We start from the raw sequence: 18,919 nt of genomic DNA on the forward strand, positions 1-18,919 counted from the left end.
GCTCACGTACGGATCCTATTCGATCTGCAGTTCAATAAGTAGTTTAGTCGGATTATGCCGCTGTTAAGAGGTGATAGCAGACGTTTGGAAGTCCATTGTGTGATCAGCTACATCAAGTGGTCGGTTTCCAGTGTTTGCATCGCTCCACAGTTTTGGTTAGCAATTTTTAAAGTATTCTACGGAGAGGTTCGGTATGTTTGCACTGTTCTTGCTTCAGAAAGCTGCCCTGATGCTGAACGAAAAATCTGACTCTTGAGTTTGCCCAAGAACTCCAGTGGAAAAATGCATCGCAAGGAAATGTGATATAAATCATCATATGAAATCTAGAATCCTGGCCAAGTATTGCGTCTCGTAACCAGTGTTCAATGACTACTCTGGTGACGGCTTTTCGTGCCATGCTTGATCTTTCATTTTCTCGCACTGCTTCGGATGTAAGTTTGCCGTAATGTCAATCATCTACCAACTGTAGAATAACCTGAAGTTCATCTTCTATCCGAAGAAAGAATGGGTGTAAATCTATCAAAAAGTTGGTTGGTTGTATACTACGTATGTTGTTGAAACTACTCACAGAGGGTCTGGAATTTTGAACTAAGGCTAAGGAGAACAACCGAAATTTGATGAGATTTTCCACAGGATTCTTTGGACGATGAGTAATGATGAGCGAAAATGGGACACTGTCAATGAATCACTTACCACCAGCATCCTTAGGTCACACTTTTTATAGTGCGCAACTACGAGTGCCCACACACACAATCTGATTAGTTGCAAAGACCCGATCAATTTACCACGAATATCGCTTATCAGTTCACACACAGTCGAACGGCCACATGGAGTGACAGTACCAATCGGCGTCACCATAAAATGACCAAAAACATCAAAAAGTGACCAAAAATGCTGATATGGAGTGAACACCGAGCTAGCGAACTAACACTCGGTATCTTGGAGGTGGCTGATCACTTGACAACAGTCAGCCATGCAAATTTTTACCGTGAAATCAAGCCTCAGCAAATCACTGTTGACTGAGGTGACGCGACCCGCGATGTGTATATAGAAAGTCAATTCACAAGAGCCGACTTCCTAAGAGTTGACCAGACACACCCTTTGTCGCAAACTGCATACGCTTTCATAAAATTTCTGTCCATTAAAGTGAACCACATACGATATGTGTCATACGTTAAGATGAGAAATAATGAAAATATTTGTGTTCGTTCTAAACATGCTGATCAAATACATAGAACGATAAGGAGAATGCCAGTGAATGATGATGGCCGGAAGAATCCCCTACGTCGATGGACAAAAATAACCAGAGTACGTGACTAGCGATTTAGCGACAGAAATGTGGACGTGCGAGTCACGACGACAGATCCGCCCACGCAGCCAAACAGAGTATTGATTTTTTGAGGAGACTTACCATGGCTGTGGGCATGTGTTCGAAAGGCGAACGGGTGCAGATTCACCTCACCTGTGTACCTGCATGCCATTGCAACTAATGCTGGTTGAAAAAAAAATGAGGAACGCTCATTAGCTCTGTTCTCAGATGAATTAATGAGGCACTAATTATCAGCGAAGCGTGGACTATTTCGATAATTCAGACATATAGATGAGAACAACATTCGGTAACCTAGCACCTTACTGTAAAGGCTCATTTTATCCGTTAGACTTTCTGAGAATAAAGTAAAAAACAACAGAGAGGCAGCGCAGTCGTGGTATCGATAAATTTCCAACAATCCCGGGGCTTATAGACCTCACTCTCCAGACCTCGCGGCAGCTTTTGTATGATACACTGCTGTATGATACCGCGGCTGCACCCGAACAGTAAAAACTCGGCAAGGCCGGGTTCGTTCGCGTTTTCACTGAGAATCGGATCTTGATGGCCTATGCTGTTCAGCCCGCAATCCAAATGCTCGCAATTTTGTTTCAGACATTTCGTCAGCGATTGAGGTGATATCATCAGTGAGGGAGCATAGCTGTGGGTTGTCACTAATCGCATAATCTCGATTGGTACTGAAACGTTTGCAACTGAGTAATTCGTGCTTCAATAGGTTCGCTTCCATTGCTCTACCAATGCTTTCCGAGCTCGATCCGAAGTATCACCCGACTCAACATTGGGGAAAAAACCACTGGCTAATTCAAAAATCACCAAGCGTGCATTTTGTAGTGCAGCTCAAGTTTGGTTTTTCCAAAAACCTACAAACGTTATTTGGTCGCCTTTGTTTTGAGGATTATCAGTGTGGAACCTCCGAACCTCTAAGACGATGGGAATTCAGCACCTTCTAGACAAACAACTGAACAGTACAGCGAAAAATTGAGAGGCAAGTTTAACTTGGAGCACAAGTTACGAAACGTGTTGTACAAGATCACAGAAGATTGTGGTGACACTTAGTTAGTTCCTGCTGCTTTGCGCTTGTTGTACTGGCATATGTCCTTCTGTTCGGATAACAACTCTGGTGCAATAACTACCGCAGTTGGCAGTTCGAGTTGATGTGCTCCTTAAACCGCAATGTTATTGGTATTACTGTTTAGAGGAGGACGGAGCGAAAAACCACAACTCACTTTTCTCTTTTGGTGGTAGCGACGAAGCGCCATCGATAAAGATATACATTCCACTCAAAAAACGAGTTCTAAAACATAACAGATACGTAATATTGTTATAAAAAGGCATGAAATGAACCGCAACTTACGGATAGTCAAGCATCCCAAGTTTCCATCCACTTGCGTCTGTTCTATCGGCTTCAAAACCAGAGGGTTAGAGTAAAATAAACAGAATTACGTGATTGGGCGAAATAGCTAGCATCTTTGTAGTGCACTTGGAGGACCAAATTCCTGAAGCCTTTTCCTCCAACTTTGAATGAGGTATCTGAGAAACGAACGAAAGAAGGACTAAAATATGATACCGTAGTACTTGACATCAAGCAAGAGTTGACAAAAATGAATGTCGGAATAAACTGGTTGACAAAAATCGGGACAAGAGTTGACAAAAATGAATGTCGGAATAAACTGGTTGACAAAAAATCGGGAAAGATGTCCTTTCGTGATGTGTCATCACTTCTTTGGTATTCAGTTAGTACAAGAAACTACTACCTGGAAAACTTCCACTTCCAGAGTTTCAGTCGTACATGGTCCGGAACGTCGAGAACGAGAGCATTCAAGTCAGTGGTCGTTACTGGTCTTGAAATTGTAGATCACTTATTGTATTCGTACTGTATTGTACTGTAATGTACCGTGAATCTCAGAGCAATGCGGAGTGTGGATGCACGATAAAGACCGCGCGGTTGGATCCTATGCTGTTGGACGTGCACATGAGAGCATCGGATGAGTGGTTTAGACGAATGAGGGTCACTTGCGGATGCCTTATCACAGACTTATGAAAACCGACACCCAGGTTAGAAAAAGCGTCACACCAAATAAACGGACGACATCCAAACATGTCCTTTAGTAGCATTAGAACTCAGGTAGCCTCCAGAGCACCTGAAGGAATTATTTTTACATCAGATTACGGTTATGCCTTGAATACTATAGAATCTATTTCCCCTTTTCGACTCACAATTATAGGAACAGAACAACTGGTCAATAACTTTACGCTAGATTGGTAAATGAAAAGTTTAACCTCATATTTTCCATTGTGTAGTTACTTCTAGTACCTTGTGTTTTTTTGGGGAGGGGGGAGACCAGCCCCATTTACATCCGTTTCTGTCCTTTCCATAGTACGCCAAAAGTCGTTCATATTCTGTGACAACCCGTCGGTATCCAGCGTGACACAACGTATATGACACGTCCTTTTGAATTTCGGCGAATATGCCTCTTCTAGTATAAATTGTGTAACAGCATGGAGATGACAGTTGAGCTGTTCTCAATATAGCCCTCTGCAAGCATCTCACTCGAGGAATTTACTTTTTTTAAAATCGAACAGAGTTGTCCTATATTCCTTCATCAAGGAAAGCAAGACAAACATGTATGTGTAGGATTTTCTCTCCTAGGCTGCCAATTCGCAAGTGAGTAGCTTAGTAAGTTGCTGAGATTCATCTGTCTGAACTTTTGGTCTTTAGTCTGTCCCTCCGGAAGGTCGAACTCGAGTAACCAGTCAATAGGTGATGGTTGAAGGATGATTTGAGCTGTCTTATCTAAGTGAGAGCCAATCACACTACTGACCATCCATCCTTGACTAAACGACCGAGTGTTCAACCAATGACAGGACGGTCGCGGCTTGGAAACTCTGAGTTTTTTTAATGTGTACTGTTGATGATTCCCGACAGGGACGAAACCGCCGTACAGCACTCTCGGACTTTTCAGTATAGACTAGTTTCACTGACAGATCTCTACTTGAAATCTCTTTTGTTTGAACAAAAATTCATCACAAAACTGATAACTATAATGTCCTAGTGTCGCTTCCTAGGGAGAAAATGGACTATCTCTTGAGATCGTTATTTATCGCTAAACGGTCGACTCTTTTGTTATAGAGACCGATTGCCAGAAGAAGATGGGTGCGATGGAAGTTTATAACTTCAACAGAAAATCAGTCCTATTGGAAGACCACCGTTTTAAGCATTACACGCCTTCATTTTTCGACCTTCTCCAAGCGGCACCACAACAGTACGGTCTGATTGTTACATTTGGTCTTTGCATGGAACAACAATGTGTGTGAACTGATGGGGGCGAGATGGACCAAGTGGTTAGAGCGCGAATTCACTAGCCGGAAGTTCCGTGATTCGAACCTGACCCTCGCCTCTCGACTCCCCCTGTCTAGGCTTGGGCAACCTGACAGTATCCTAGCCCTCGTGCCTTCTTTGTTTGGCATGGCAGCTAGGCACCGAAATGATGCTACAGGTGAACGATTTTTTTGTACTGACGTATGAAGTTCAGACAGAGGGAAAGTAGGAGGAAGGAAGGAAGGAAGTGGAGCATAAAAGCTTGTGACAATCCCACTCAACATTTGCTATCATCAACCTGTACCCTGCGCTCGCCAGTCAGCAAGAGACATCATCAAGACCGTAAAGTGGACCAAATGTCAAAACAAAACACCGCCGTCGTGAATCTATCCACGCAGAGTTTGGGTGTTTGTAAAAGTGCATGTCAGCTAGGTTGCGGAGTAAATTAGGCCGAACACTGTGGACGTCTCAAGCTGAGCGTAGCATATTTCGAGACTGTCCACTACCATTGTAGCAACAACTCCTTGGAAAAGAACTAGTTTCCTAGAATTTCCATATTTCATTAGAAATCATGGACTTTACAACCAGTTAATTGCGGAATGGGTAACTGCCTTACAGTAATGAGCACCGTCCTCGATGCCTTTGATTCCTCCACGGTTTTCACTTTGACACAGGACAGTTAACGTCATGAAAACTGAGTTTTGTCGAACAAGATGGATGGGCATGTGGAAGGATCTGAGTGAAGCCTTGGTACAAACAACAAGATGTCAATAAATCCGGCTTAGAATAAAAAACACTACAGTATGACACCGGTGTTTGGTTAGCTAGCAGTCGTTACGTTTTCAACAAAGTCACCTGGACAGATATTCTCAGTAAATTCAGTGACTAATTTTGGAATCAGTTGTGATTCGATTATGGTGACTCCGGTTGATCATTATCATTCAGTGTTAGGTCGAATGTCCTTTTTTCCAAATGCCACTTCCTGTTTCTTTCGTTTACCAGTCGGCGCAAGTGTTATTGAATGCCGCAATAATCCATATGAGCAGTTTGTTCGTAGAAAAATTCACTAGCAAAGACGAACAAAGGAAGCTCTCCATTTCGTTTTGTCTTACCCATGAAGCTGATTTTAAAACACAGACGGATGGATTCCATCATTTTAGCTTAGGCCCAAATTAGGGGAGACTTTTAGCATTTCTGATAAGTCCACGGTTACACATTCTGACGAACATTGTGATCAGGGTTCAACTAAATCACGCAACTAAATCCCGATCTTCATTCTACTTTCTAAGATGTGCTCCGCTCCTTGTAAACATAATCTGACACAATCTGATAACTAGTCGCCATGAGAAGCTAAATCGAATTTTGCATTTGTGATGGGCCCAACTTGTCTCTGAGATAGCCTTGTACTGCATTTTTGCGCAAAGAACACCGAAGAAACAAGGGATGTATTTAAATTACATGTTATGCCTGACTCCGTCTACTAATGAGCCTTCAGATCCACGCATACTCTGTTTATCTTTTTTTGGGATAGGGTATTACGGTCTGTCGTCCTTTAAAAAAATTTCAGGGTTAAGGAAATCGGGAATCAAGTAAAAAATATAGTTGTACCTGGAGGCATATGGTACGACGGTGCGTTCATTGCCCAGGAGAAAATTATTTTGGCCTCATCTCTGCAAACTGGAAGGTGCTCGGCGCACGGCCTGAAAGGACGAAATGTAGAAAGAGCAGTTAAGGAAGCGGTGGATATATCAGCCAATTGGAGTTCGTAAGCGTTGAGTGCACATGACAAAGAACAAAAGTACATCATATGAATTTGCTAGCTATTAATTCATCTCATCACGCGAAGCCACTCAAAACATGCAAAGAACACAGTGAGGAACTTCACCTTCACACTTAGCTGGTTGCAAAGCACACTGATATTTTGATTTAAAATAAGTTACTGCCACCGAATGGATCTTCCAATGAGGCCTACAAACGCCAGTCTCTTCCAGAGAAGGCCTTTCTTAAATTTGCCGCATATGGCAAAAGAAGATTGAAAGAGCAACGAAAGTGGTATTTTGCGAGGGACTCCCTTTTTTGATACTGCTCCCTCTGAAGAAGACGAAACCGTGTTTGTACCGAAGGATAGCATGTAGCAAGATATTGGCGGACTTGTCATGGTCCACTACGTTTCTGGGTTGCGCTGTCTGCTCTTTAACCGTCTAGAGTCGTTTAACACACCGAACTCTTCTTAACTTGGCTTGATCTACGGTTAGATGTTGCATCAGCCTGCAGCGGGTCTCAGCACTATCATAAGCATTTGGATTACCAAACGTGGAAATGTTTCAAAGGAAAGCAAAAATGTTAAGATCCATAGAGTGTTCGAGAATGAAACTGTTTTTTGGCGATATATTACCAAATATTTCCATCCGGTCAATCAGCGTAAACTTTACCCTTCTCTAGTGGCTGAAATAATGTGATATGACAAAAATCATTGGCCCTCATCAGGATATATCAGAATATATCAAGTAAACACAATATTATTGGAAACTGGAAGTAATAACTCTGCTCGAAGTGACATAATTAATCTCTAGCTGACAAAGTGCGAAAGAGTAGAAGGTGCCAGATAAAAGTGAAGTCAGCTATCACATCAAGCGGGAAGATATCTTGGTTTTCCAAAGGGCACTGCCTTGAGTAGGCACTTCCTTGAGTAGAGGACGCTGCAGTATAAGTACTCCCCACTGGAAAGCTTGAATTTAGCATATTTCCTTTTTTCAATCAATAAAGTCTATTTTTGCCAGTGGTTGTTTGAGTAAGGGATACGTTTCGCCTTCCAGCCCATAGGCATTTACTTCTGTCGGGGATCCTAATGCCTACTTTGCCAGGGCGACTCAGAATCAAGATTAAGGACAAGAAAATAATATTTCATGCCATATGAACTTAACATTATTCAGATGTTAGGATTAACAAACAGATACACTTGTCCCTCTATTCTTTTCGCACCTTTGACCGTTGTGGAGGGCAGCGGATTCAAGGAGATAAGAGGATACCACCATATTGCCACAGTGAGAGTGCGGCGTTGCCACTGTCGAAATTCCCTGTAACAAGTAATACCATTACCCACGCGTGGCTTCACATGCTAACGAAATAGAGTGTCTCCGGAGGGATCGCGCTTTCATAGATTGGGTGGGATAGCTCTGAACTGAGTTTATTTGCATTATGACAGATGGGCTACTTTCCAACAAAGATGTTCCTAGCAAAAGAAAAACATTGTCGTTCTTGTTGAAAAGTAGCTTCCCTGCATGTGCCACTCCTTAGTCTGTCAAAACTAAGGCTTTAAGTGATGAACGGCTATAACAAGCATTCATTCGAAAATCATCGATGCTAACACCAACATCGGTTTACTGAAAGGTGCTTTTTACGGTGAATTCCAGAGTGAAACTGTCGGTGCATGGAGCCACTAGATTCTTGGAGGTTTATACATGCGGCAAAGACTATAATCAACGTCACTTCGTTCTTTTAAACACCACGTTTCACACAGGAAAACCTGCCCTTAAAATACGAAGAAAACCGCGGTTGCCTTCGAGGTTAGGAAAGGTTAAGCTCATCTGATTGGTTCAAGAAAATGTGAATTTTGAACTGTGGACAGTTTGAATTAGGTTTCAGAATATCTTGTCTCCAGCTTACGAGCCCAGTGACAAGGTGAGTTGTACAGAACTTAACAAACAACTAGACGAATTGGCAGGATTGGAAAGCGGAGAGCCATCTGTCACACTAATCACAACTAACCGAGCTAGAGCATTCCGCGTCTTCCATCCGTGTGTCCCTTAAATATCTTACCATACCTAACAAGAGTCAAAGTCAAGCTAAATCAGACGGAACAAAACGGTTGGGGACAAGGAGATGGACCATTCTTCCACTGCATGTTCCTCAGAGCATCAAGTTTTTTTGTGGCAAATTAGCGGGACAGTTCTGCGGGGTATTTTTCAGTGCACTATCTATTGTTTAGCTCAGCCGCACTGGGAGATTCTACCATAGTATTGCTCAGGCTGTGTGCCCCCAAGATAGAGAGCGCTCATCTAACAAGAGCAAGGTTTTCTTCGGACAACATGGGTCTGAGGACACGCACGCCCCGGTATAAGTGCAATCATTCGTTTAGTATGGTGGAATTTGTCTGTTTCTCCCAGGAACAAAGAATAGGAATGAGTACGCATAGCGCTGATTGGTCGCTGACTGGTCTAAAATGCCGTGAAATGGATCAAAGGAAAGTCGAGGCGCTGGATATAGAGACCATAATTTTGACCAAAATACTGGGCGTGGAGAAGTGCCACAATCACCACTTTCCATCTAAGAAAACCAAGTATTGTGGCACAGAAACCAGACATGTTCACCTTGGAAAACACGTGACCCTATTGGTGATACAAACCCACTCAGCCCTTATGATCACATAACTACGATGGTGTTTGCATTTCACCTACAGTTTTTGAAGAAGAATCTTTGTCTTCAGGATATATGAAGAGAACTCTTGCGGTTGTTGTCACCCTGAAGGTGTAGGCAGGCCGGTATTCTACTACTAAGGTGAAGGGAAACTAAAGGATGATTCATTATGCCTCAGTTATTTAGCTAGAATGCGTTGGGGGCGGTTTCCATGACTTCCTTTTTCAAGAGAGGATAGATAAGTACGGAGCGACCACCTCTTGGAGATGATGGCCTACCGCATTGTTATTATTTTCGGCCCGAAAAATGATCGGGGCAGCTAAGTGATTAAGGAGACAGCTTTAAGACATGATCCCCTACTGACAGAGTGATTAGGTGTTGCCAATTCAATAACAAAGGATATTGACTTCAGGCCCCCCATCCACTGAGATACCACTCTCCAGTTGAAATAGGTAAACAACTACATTTCGTTGCTATTCTTAGATTTTCTCACTTCTTGGTTGCTTCAACTGCCACATGGTTCAGCGAAAACTGTTCTGCGGGAAGGACATTTCTCCGCCACAGGTACATAACCCTATGGAATGTGACTAGCTTGTCTAACGTGGACGAGCTTTTCGTCCAAGAACTACACTTGGAATCCTCGTACATGGCTGATCTCGTGTCCAAACCACTTCTTGATAATGCCTCGGCGACCAAGATGGTTAAACAAGGTCTACAGATTTTCTGCTTGCACAGGCAGCTTTGCCGTTAAGCATCCTTTTCAGGCAAACTGACATCATGGAGGTAGGCGAATCGGGAGGCGATTTCGTCCAGAACCTGTACATTTACGGTCGAAGATCGGCTGCCGTCCGACCTATGGTAAAAGTCCGTTAGGAACTAATTGCAAATTCCAAGTGAAAAGTGATAACCGTATTTCGCAGGTACGTTGTCCATTGTAGAACCTGCATGGTGCCCTTAATGTTTCTAGAATACACATCGTATATTTCAATAGTCAATTCTTCCAAATACGGTCAAAATTCAAAAACCTTTGAAAAACCTCTTTGCACTTTCAAATCTTTACATGCAGAGCAGAACCAAGGTATGTTCGAAAGCTCAGCACAACTTGCGCAGTTTCCAGAATATTTTAGTCAGCTCCTAACTAATCTGTCTTGGATGATTGAAATCACCCATGCATCATTCACAATGATTTGTTTTTAGTGTGAATAACAATCAACTATAGGCATTCAAACTCACCACGCTTCTTCTTCATAGGTGGGATCGTCACAGCCCAATAAAATCATGTGATGCGTAGCCTCCGGATTATAGATTGGATCGAAAGATGCTGGAATAGAAAAGACAGAAACGTGCAGAATCAGACAGGGGTGGAAAATTTATTTACATGATGAAATCAACTATCGTTACGAGTCCAGTCAGCTGAGCGGATTGAGTCACGGTCGACCACTTTGGCGAATTTGTTGATACTCCACTTTGATGGACACCATCAAATCGGCTGCCGGCCTTCGTCATCATAATCTATGCATACGGTATTTGGGAAACAGGGACGTAGTCGGAAGTATTTATTCCTTATCCCCTATATTGAGTGGATATCGTGTTCCTGAAAATCGAACTTTTTGTTTCGGTAAAGCGTATTTCATTGGACATGGTCGGCTAGATAAGCAAGTATGTGGCAAACATGTCGACGTGCAGTAACAGTTGATGTGAAATACACGGTCTCAGTGGCAGATGAACTTCTCCCCAGGTAGCTATCTCAGTGGACCGATGTGATGGTCCATATGCCAGAATCTAAACAGAATACCGATTTCTCTCCTGTCTTACTTGATCTTTACCATGAACAGCAGATTTCAGCAGCGCATCCATAGGTGTAAAACCGGTGAACTAAAAGAGTGCCTTGATAGAGTCATGAAAATAGATGCGGATACCGTAAACGCCGTGATTAGAATAGATTGGGAAAATAAAAGAACGACGAACTATATAAGAAGATGAATTCCTCTCCATTCCAGAGCTACCAACATTTACATGGTCTTGAATGGGTAGCCACTACCTCACGACCTTCAACATGTTGAAGCTCCTGACATTTGGAATGTGTATAGCATCTTAGGAAGAGACCATGTCAACCTTTTAGCTTGACGTTTTCCCCTCCTCTACCTGTTATTACAACTCAGGACAGTAACCAACATTCGAACCGAACGACTAATATATTTATCCCTGATAGTGAGACAAGCTCACTGCTTCTATGCTGAGACTTGAGCTTTCGGGTCGTTTTGGCCACTATCCTAGTATGTAGCGTAAGACTTTCATTGACTTGATGCTATTCGATGTTATTCTTCCATTATCAGGATTATTTTTTGCCATAGATCATCATGACAAAATCTAAAGGTAAGATACGTGACGATTTCACTTTGGGTGACTGAACTTATTAAGTTAATGGTCTTTAACAGAGAACAGCTGATGGAAATTTGAGGGGAGTGCTTGCCTGGTGAGCTCCGAAAGAGCGAATCATCTGGTAAGCTGTCAAAAAGTCCTAACACTATCGGGGGAGAATATTTTATTCTACTTTCCATTCTCTGTTAACCCCCTGTATTTAAGATAAAATCGAAGACCTACACCAGTATTAGAACAGTAATACTTCAGATATACTGATGACGCCTATGTAGGAAAACCTAGCATGAATGCTCTGCAGCCTACCGTCGATGGATTTCGCGTTGTACTATTGCAAAATCTGTTTTGGCGATCCGTTTCAGGATTATAGGAGACGTGCAGTGGAGCAGAGGAATAATATATCGTCCGGCTAGGACGTCGATCCCTTTAAAGCTTCATCTTGTCAGATATTACGGATAGATCATATAGGTCGGGTGAATCTCATTCTATGCCGTGAACCAAGGGCTTTAGCAGAGTGTTGCATTCTTTCAACACAAAACAGTGTGACCTGTTGGTCCCACGTGTTTGTTGATAATGTGAAGATAACTATGTATTTTCCAACCCTAGCTTACCTCTTGCAGGTTAACTGCCCGCTGAAAAGCCGACACCACTGTACACCTGCTTCCCTCTTTATTGAGAATCAACAGTGCGCATTTTACGAATCTCCAATGTGACTGAGCTGTTCGAGCACAAGTGACTGAGTCGCAGTTTGATTAACTCACTACCAAGTCGAAACTGACTATAAGTTCAGTGGACAACTGATAAAATTTTGGATACTTTAAGTGGAAAGAAGACGTACAGAGACCATAAAAAACAGGTGATCTCAATAGCGTTCCGTATCCTACAGTCACTTAATCGTTCGCTATTTGTAACGCACGTTTCTATCTCTGATATGCAAAAACTGTGAACTCCAGCCGCATAAACGGCGCATCTATCGACCATGCCGGTTGAGATTCTGTTTTTGTGACCATCAACTGGCAGGAGATTGTATCCAGGTAGAGACTGGGCTCAACCGTAACCGCACAGATCAGTCTGTAAAACAGTTGATCAAACAATGCTACATACTCAGCAGCTTCGCCAAAAGAGCCATCAGATTTCTACAAGGTCACCATGCACGGTGACACATTGAAAATGCTTATTTCGACACTGCATCATCGCAACCCATCAGGAAGCTCATATTCCTGAAAATAACCACAGGACACTCAGATCCCACTGAGACCCTAAAATCCTGCCAAGATCTCAACAGAGAAGCTGACAAACATTCAGGCCAGTCAATCATTCAATCAATTCAGCAAAAGCCGATGAGTGTTCAGGCACGCCACAGAAGCACGACCGAAAGTGATCAGCGTTCGGACATTTCATAAAAGCACGATCGATCTCTATGGGCGTTAACTAAACGCCTATCAGATCAATGTCAGGAAGTCCCCCTTAAATAGCGCTGGACCGTTGTAATTTTTGCACTCACATGCAATCGCTTGTTTGGAATAAATCCGTTCCGTACCCTTGTCAGTGAGCTCTTTCTGGCACCAGGCACTGAGGCGGGAACAGCTGTCAGATATAACACAACCTGTGGGCCAAACCTCATTTTGTCCACTACAAGTATGCGAAGGAATAGATAATCTACTGCAGAATGCTTGTTTTGCTATGAAGACACCCACAAGGGCTGGTAACATTCCTTACACATTCTGAGAGTGCTTTCAAAGCAACTCGCACGTTCCAGTACAGTTAGTGCATTCCTACACACACCCTAATGAACAGTAAAACTGACCCAAGTAAAACTTGCACTCCTTGTGGTAAGCCACACTCACACTATAGTTTGATCTTAACTAGGTCAGGTTTTTATTCCAGTGGACATGCATACAAGAGTGTTTCAAAACATAACTCCCCTATGAAAGCATTAGGGCAGAAATTAACCGTACCAGAACTTAGCTGTGTGTAACTTGGAAGAGGAGGTACTCAGACTCAATGAGAATGATGTGAAGCAGAATGGGGGCTGGTAGATGTGGAAATGACTGTTTCAATAGTCACGAAAACAAAGCTGTGACAATGCTGTAGCAAGAACCTAGGCAATTGGACAAAGATTTATTTGCTCAACCAACCTAGCTCCCACCAGCAATTGTTTCTGTATAGCCTGAAACCACGATGCAGTCGATAGTCGTCCCTTCGCTGCGTTTGCTTTCATGTCGAGGCGGAATCTGAGGTACCCCCAGTTCTTTAAGACCAGTTATCCTCATTCTTGGATTGATGTGAAGCTCTATTTCCGTTAAACGGTGCCTGCCTTCAGTGATAACACTTCAAAGTTGGCTGTGTTATTTTGTGTCATTTTACGGCACAAAAATCGTCCCATTTTGGTTCGATAAGAACCTGTTGCCTTTTGGTCGGTTTGGCCGCAATTCTGAAGCCATTGTCCGATAGCTGTTGTTCCCAGCCTTACTCTAGTGTCTCGCAGCATCGTTTATAGTTCACAATACGAGTTAGCTGCGGTAACTCGAAATGTTACATGCAATAATACCTTACTTGAAAGAAATATTTTACCCTCATCAGGTTTATGGTTAAGTTTAGGGACCACTTGGCAGACCAAACATGCTGCCACAAAAGTTGAAGGGTTTCAACTAGAACTTCGGGTGATCATTGTACTGAAACATTTGAGATTATAGGATATTAGAGGAACCTAGAAGCAGTCGTGTTCCGATATATATTTTTACTTCTACAACCGTCAACCCCGGGACACTGAGCAATGCCTTATCAGGGAAAACGATATTCGGGCGGTTGCAGGCATTGCGATTCCGTCCAGTTACCAGTGCTCGCTCCAGTTTGCATCAAAAGGCTCTTCTTTCAAGATAATTGGAGCACAAATTACATATAGAGGGTAGCCCTGGTAGAAAAAACGCTACACAGTGCGAACTGAATTATCAGTAGTTTTCAAATGGGTAAAAATACATAGTTATGCTGATTGACACCAGCAGCACAACCTTACTTCCCGATAACGCCACCTCTGAAGATATCGAGAGTCCCACAGCTAACTATGTCTGCCCCAAAAGTCAAAAAAAGGCCGTTCATTGAAAATATTGCTTTTATGGCTTAAGATTTTCAAGATCTGTTTCAAAGAAAAACCCATCTGACTCTTGCCACATTCGTCTGAGTGAGAAGCATCGAGTTTTTAAATCAGACAGTCCTCTTTATGCGAGTGCTAATAACTGCTTTCATCTGCCACGAAAATCCCGCCTCAAAGACTAACACAGTTAACACGGAACATCCAACTGGTGAAAACCAATCTGGCTACGAACGGACCCACAAGTGAACCCAACCTAGGTCATGCTTCCAAGTAGATTTTTGCGCTCAACAGTACAGATTAGGGTGTGAAATGAATGAAACCACTTACGGCACGGATACATGGCAAATGCTGAACAGCGTTGGATGCAGTCGTCAAATAATAACCTATAGTTTTGTGCATGGTCTATTTCCCATGAAACTGTCCAAAATTCGTTAGTTGCTGGCACTACGGGCCCAGATATGGAAAAAGTACATGCGCAGAGAGTGACGCATCTTCAAGGTCACCATCGGTACGACATGTCCGGAAAGCAGGTGCGTTGGCCGAGCTCACTAAACACGGCTTAGCAACATGAGACCAGTAGAGTGGGGGCTGAACCTCGCGAATATACACCCATTTGCCAACTAATTTGGTTTTTCGAGATACTCACCTGGATACCAGCTGAATCTCTCGTTTGTGATGTGCTCAGGCAACTGAATGTGCTGCATCAGGCCGCCTCATGTTTCAGTCGCTACGATGTTCGAGATATCGCGATACATGTATATATTTGTAATGTACTACTCATAAGGCTGCTGAAAATCCGTCGATAGCCCATAACCGGTCTCGCCCTTCTTGGGGCTCATCAGGTAAGCGCAGTCCCCGAGTTTCCGTCAACCTTATGTTCTACTTGAAACCAAAAAGGGCGAAACCGGTCGTAGGCTGTCGGCGGATTTTCAGCAACCTTATGAGTAGTCATTTAGTTACTTCCGAGAACGAATTTACATAATCATATCGAGAAGCCTGATGAGCATATTGGGAGTGGTAGCATATTTGCTGAATTTCCGTATCATATATCGTTTCTTTAATTCTTCGTAGTACACATTTGGAAAGATCTGGTGTAATGATTAGTCCGTGATTTGCACTGAATTTACGGCGTTAGTTTCAGCTTGAGGTAGAAAGCTGGATAGAATCATTTACTTTGGTATGGGCTCGCATGGTCAAACAGGAAGTCAGTAAGATTAAATCTTAAAGCGCTCTTAGTGAATGGCCTACTTTGAGAGAGAGATTCATACTGAGGCTATCCGACCGCCTTAGGTTGCTCAGGGGTGATTTATGCTGATTCGGTCTTTAAAACCTCTTAAGAAAACTTCCGTGGTCTCGTTAGTTTCAGTGAAGCCAGCTTATGGGATCCCAGGGCGATGAAGATCTTGCATTTCCATCGTTCTCGGCAATGTATTGATGCATCTCGGGCTTGCCTGTGTAAAAGCAAGTTAGATATCGCTGTGGATAAGTCCCATAAACTTCACTGACGTTTCTGTTAAACCGTCGTTTGTCACGTACAAATTATAGAAGTGTAGAGGAAACTTCGTAACAAGACATCTAAACACTATGAAGTAATATGAGAACTGTAAAGAAACAGAATGGAAATCCCGGTTACCACAAAAGAAATGGAGAAGTGGTAAACTGATGAAGTTTGATCCCAGTATAGCAAGACTTCTGTTCAGAGTTAGAAAGGATAGAATTTTTCTAACGCGCCTATCGCTACTTAGGTTACCAGTATAAGATTTGTGCATGATCACATTGATTTCACTCGAATGAGCATGACTGCAGGTTCTGTTACAGTCAGAGTTTCTTCTGCCGACGAAGAGGCACAAAGATTGCGCCAAAAGTTTTGTCACTAGACTGAACATCACAACCGACAACAAGAATCATTATTGTACATCAGATATCATCTGATTTACGTTTGACTGAGATTAACTAAGATGGAGAAACATAAGGCGTATTAGGAACGTGGTCCTAAGTTCTATTAGAAGCGAACAAAACTAAAGGGGAACTGAATGGGATACAGCTGAACTGCCATGCGTTAAATGTCAAGTTTTTTCTGCGATTTTTTCTACCCACGGTGAAGATGTCCTATTCCTGTTTTCAACGCTAGTCAGCTAAAGATCATAGACACGACCAGCGGTGGCCCACATCCTGAAGTCGAAACGAAGGATATCACACAAAAAACCAGCGTTAGGGGTGAGGAACGAGAAAAATTGTAACGTACGGAGACGTCATTGTACGGACAGATGGAGTGGGACTAAATCGGATGGATTCGTGACGCTGATGAATGCTTTTCCATCCAGCTTCTCTGAATACTGTTGCAGAGGAATTAGAAGCTCACCAGAGAATCTGATGCCCAAAGGTTGTTGGACGCTGAACCCAACCAGATCACTTAAAAGCTAGACACGTCTTTCACTCTAGAATTGAGCGTTGGGTTTCCTGTTTCGGCACATTTTATTCCAAGAGTTTTAGAGAGGGTCCACTATAGTGGACCTTCAGAGGGGATTTACATGAAAGAGGAAAATTTATTATAGGGTCACGACGGAAGCAAACGTGCTAACTTTTGAAAAAATTCACCTCGATTGTTGAAAAGTTGAAGGTTCGTAGTAAAATGGAGACAGTAAAAAAGATCACTGACCTAAACATTATTTCGTTTGTACACTATCAAATGAATATAAACTTTAGCCCGTTAGTGTCCCAAGATTGATAAGCGGAATAACTGAGTTACCTCAGTTTAGTATCGATTTCTAGGCTGCCCAAAAAAGACTCATAGTTCGACTATGAAAAGAACTCACTTATATAATAGACCTCTCCTTTTAACGGTTTTGAATAGCATAGGTATTCGTCGTCCTCAATGCGATAGATAAGCGGTCTCAGAATTAGTGTGGCTTACTTCCTTTGTCCGCACATCAGGCATGCGAATCTCATATGCGTTAGTTGAGATTACGCAGCACGTTACCAGCAGGCCTAACAGAATCCACATTATTCGAATTGCTCCGATCTAACGGACAATATATATATGTTACGAAATTTGTGAGGTCACTCAGCGTAGATCCATTGTTCTCCCTGATTGGTCCACAACGAAGCGAATGGCCATTGCCGTCGCTGTAACGAAGATCGGATTTTTTCCTTTTGGGAGAATGGACATCAGTCGTCCACGCACATACCTGTTTACACAGGAAATGTGGGCGTAATCATCAGGGAAATACTGTCAGTTTGTCCTCGCATCTCAGCTGAGGCAATCGATGCCCGTTTGGCCAGTCTGCTCATAGATGCGTATGCCTGTCGGTGCGTATGTGCGCGCAACAGGACACGTGCTCTCAGCCATTGACATGCACGCACTCACCAGCGCCAGTGCGCACGGCCGCCTGTGCATTGGCGTATCATCACGCGCAAGAGGCACTGGTTCAGCTGCATGCATTCAATGGAGACACAGCTACTCAATGAGAGAAGGGGGAATGACCTGCGGAATTGCGGCTGCTTCCTCTCTCGCTCCGGCATTGATCCACTGGCATTGTAATTGTCACGGTAGGAGAAAAGCTCGTACTAGGATTGCTCCGATTCATGGGCATAATTTACAGCATTGGATGCTACCAGCTGGTTGAAATAAGTAAGTTAACGAGGAATTCTTCTTGCCGTTTCGGTCCCAGATAGACCATGGAAGACTTGTGATTAAGTTGTTCAGTAAATATAAGCAACAACGATCACAAATCTCCATGTCTAATCTGGAAAAGCGCCGTAGAGAGAAACAATAATCTCTCCATAACCTTCTTGTAGAATATTTCATCATATTCTGTTAATGTGGAGGTATACTGAAGCTCTGGTACGGTTGTGAAAATGTTTTTTCTCAATCTTGAGAGGCATCGGTTTGACTAACTAAGGAAGTTGGTACAAGTTTTGTAGCTCACTTTATTTCCACTGGTAATTACATCGTTGGGAGATCGCCCTACTTCTCGAAGCATTGCCCGTACAGTACGGGCAAATGCTGTTCGTGATTGTGCCTAGCTGTATAGTTGTGAGCAGCACGAGCTGCTGAATTTTTTTGTGTGTATTTGAGTGCCCTCCATTTTTCTGGATCTAATAGTTGACAGTTTGACACAATTTGAGACAGTTTGATCGCTAGACTATTCTCCACAAAATTCACGTCAAACACTAGCAAAAGTTCATGCGGGGATTCGAACTGAAATGTAGCTGTACTAACTTTCCGACAGATCCACCGTCATTTTGTCATGCCATTTAAATGAATTGCAATGTATTACATGAGTTACTTGACCTTTTTTGTTACAGTATCACCTGACTACACTATTCCATCTGGAATATCGGTGAAATTCAGCCAGTGCTAGTGTTGCGGTCAAATTCATCA

General features: G+C 42.9%; 1 protein-coding gene across 1 annotated transcript in view; it reads right to left on the reverse strand.

Moving 5' to 3' along the window:
• Positions 1 to 17,473, reverse strand: part of T265_11259 (hypothetical protein) — a gene marked incomplete at both ends in the record, with an annotated part of 27,315 nt that extends 9,842 nt beyond the window's left edge. Inside the window, 8 exons of the mRNA XM_009177866.1 lie at positions 1,412 to 1,492; positions 2,554 to 2,621; positions 2,682 to 2,730; positions 2,771 to 2,857; positions 6,255 to 6,346; positions 10,296 to 10,383; positions 17,352 to 17,406; positions 17,450 to 17,473. Of these exons, the coding sequence (XP_009176130.1) occupies positions 1,412 to 1,492; positions 2,554 to 2,621; positions 2,682 to 2,730; positions 2,771 to 2,857; positions 6,255 to 6,346; positions 10,296 to 10,383; positions 17,352 to 17,406; positions 17,450 to 17,473 (544 nt within the window). The remainder of the gene's footprint in view (positions 1 to 1,411; positions 1,493 to 2,553; positions 2,622 to 2,681; positions 2,731 to 2,770; positions 2,858 to 6,254; positions 6,347 to 10,295; positions 10,384 to 17,351; positions 17,407 to 17,449) is intronic.
• Positions 17,474 to 18,919: the final 1,446 nt, after the last annotated feature.

The sequence above is a fragment of the Opisthorchis viverrini genome, assembly GCF_000715545.1.
Source record: "Opisthorchis viverrini unplaced genomic scaffold opera_v5_464, whole genome shotgun sequence".
NCBI lineage: Eukaryota > Metazoa > Platyhelminthes > Trematoda > Opisthorchiida > Opisthorchiidae > Opisthorchis > Opisthorchis viverrini.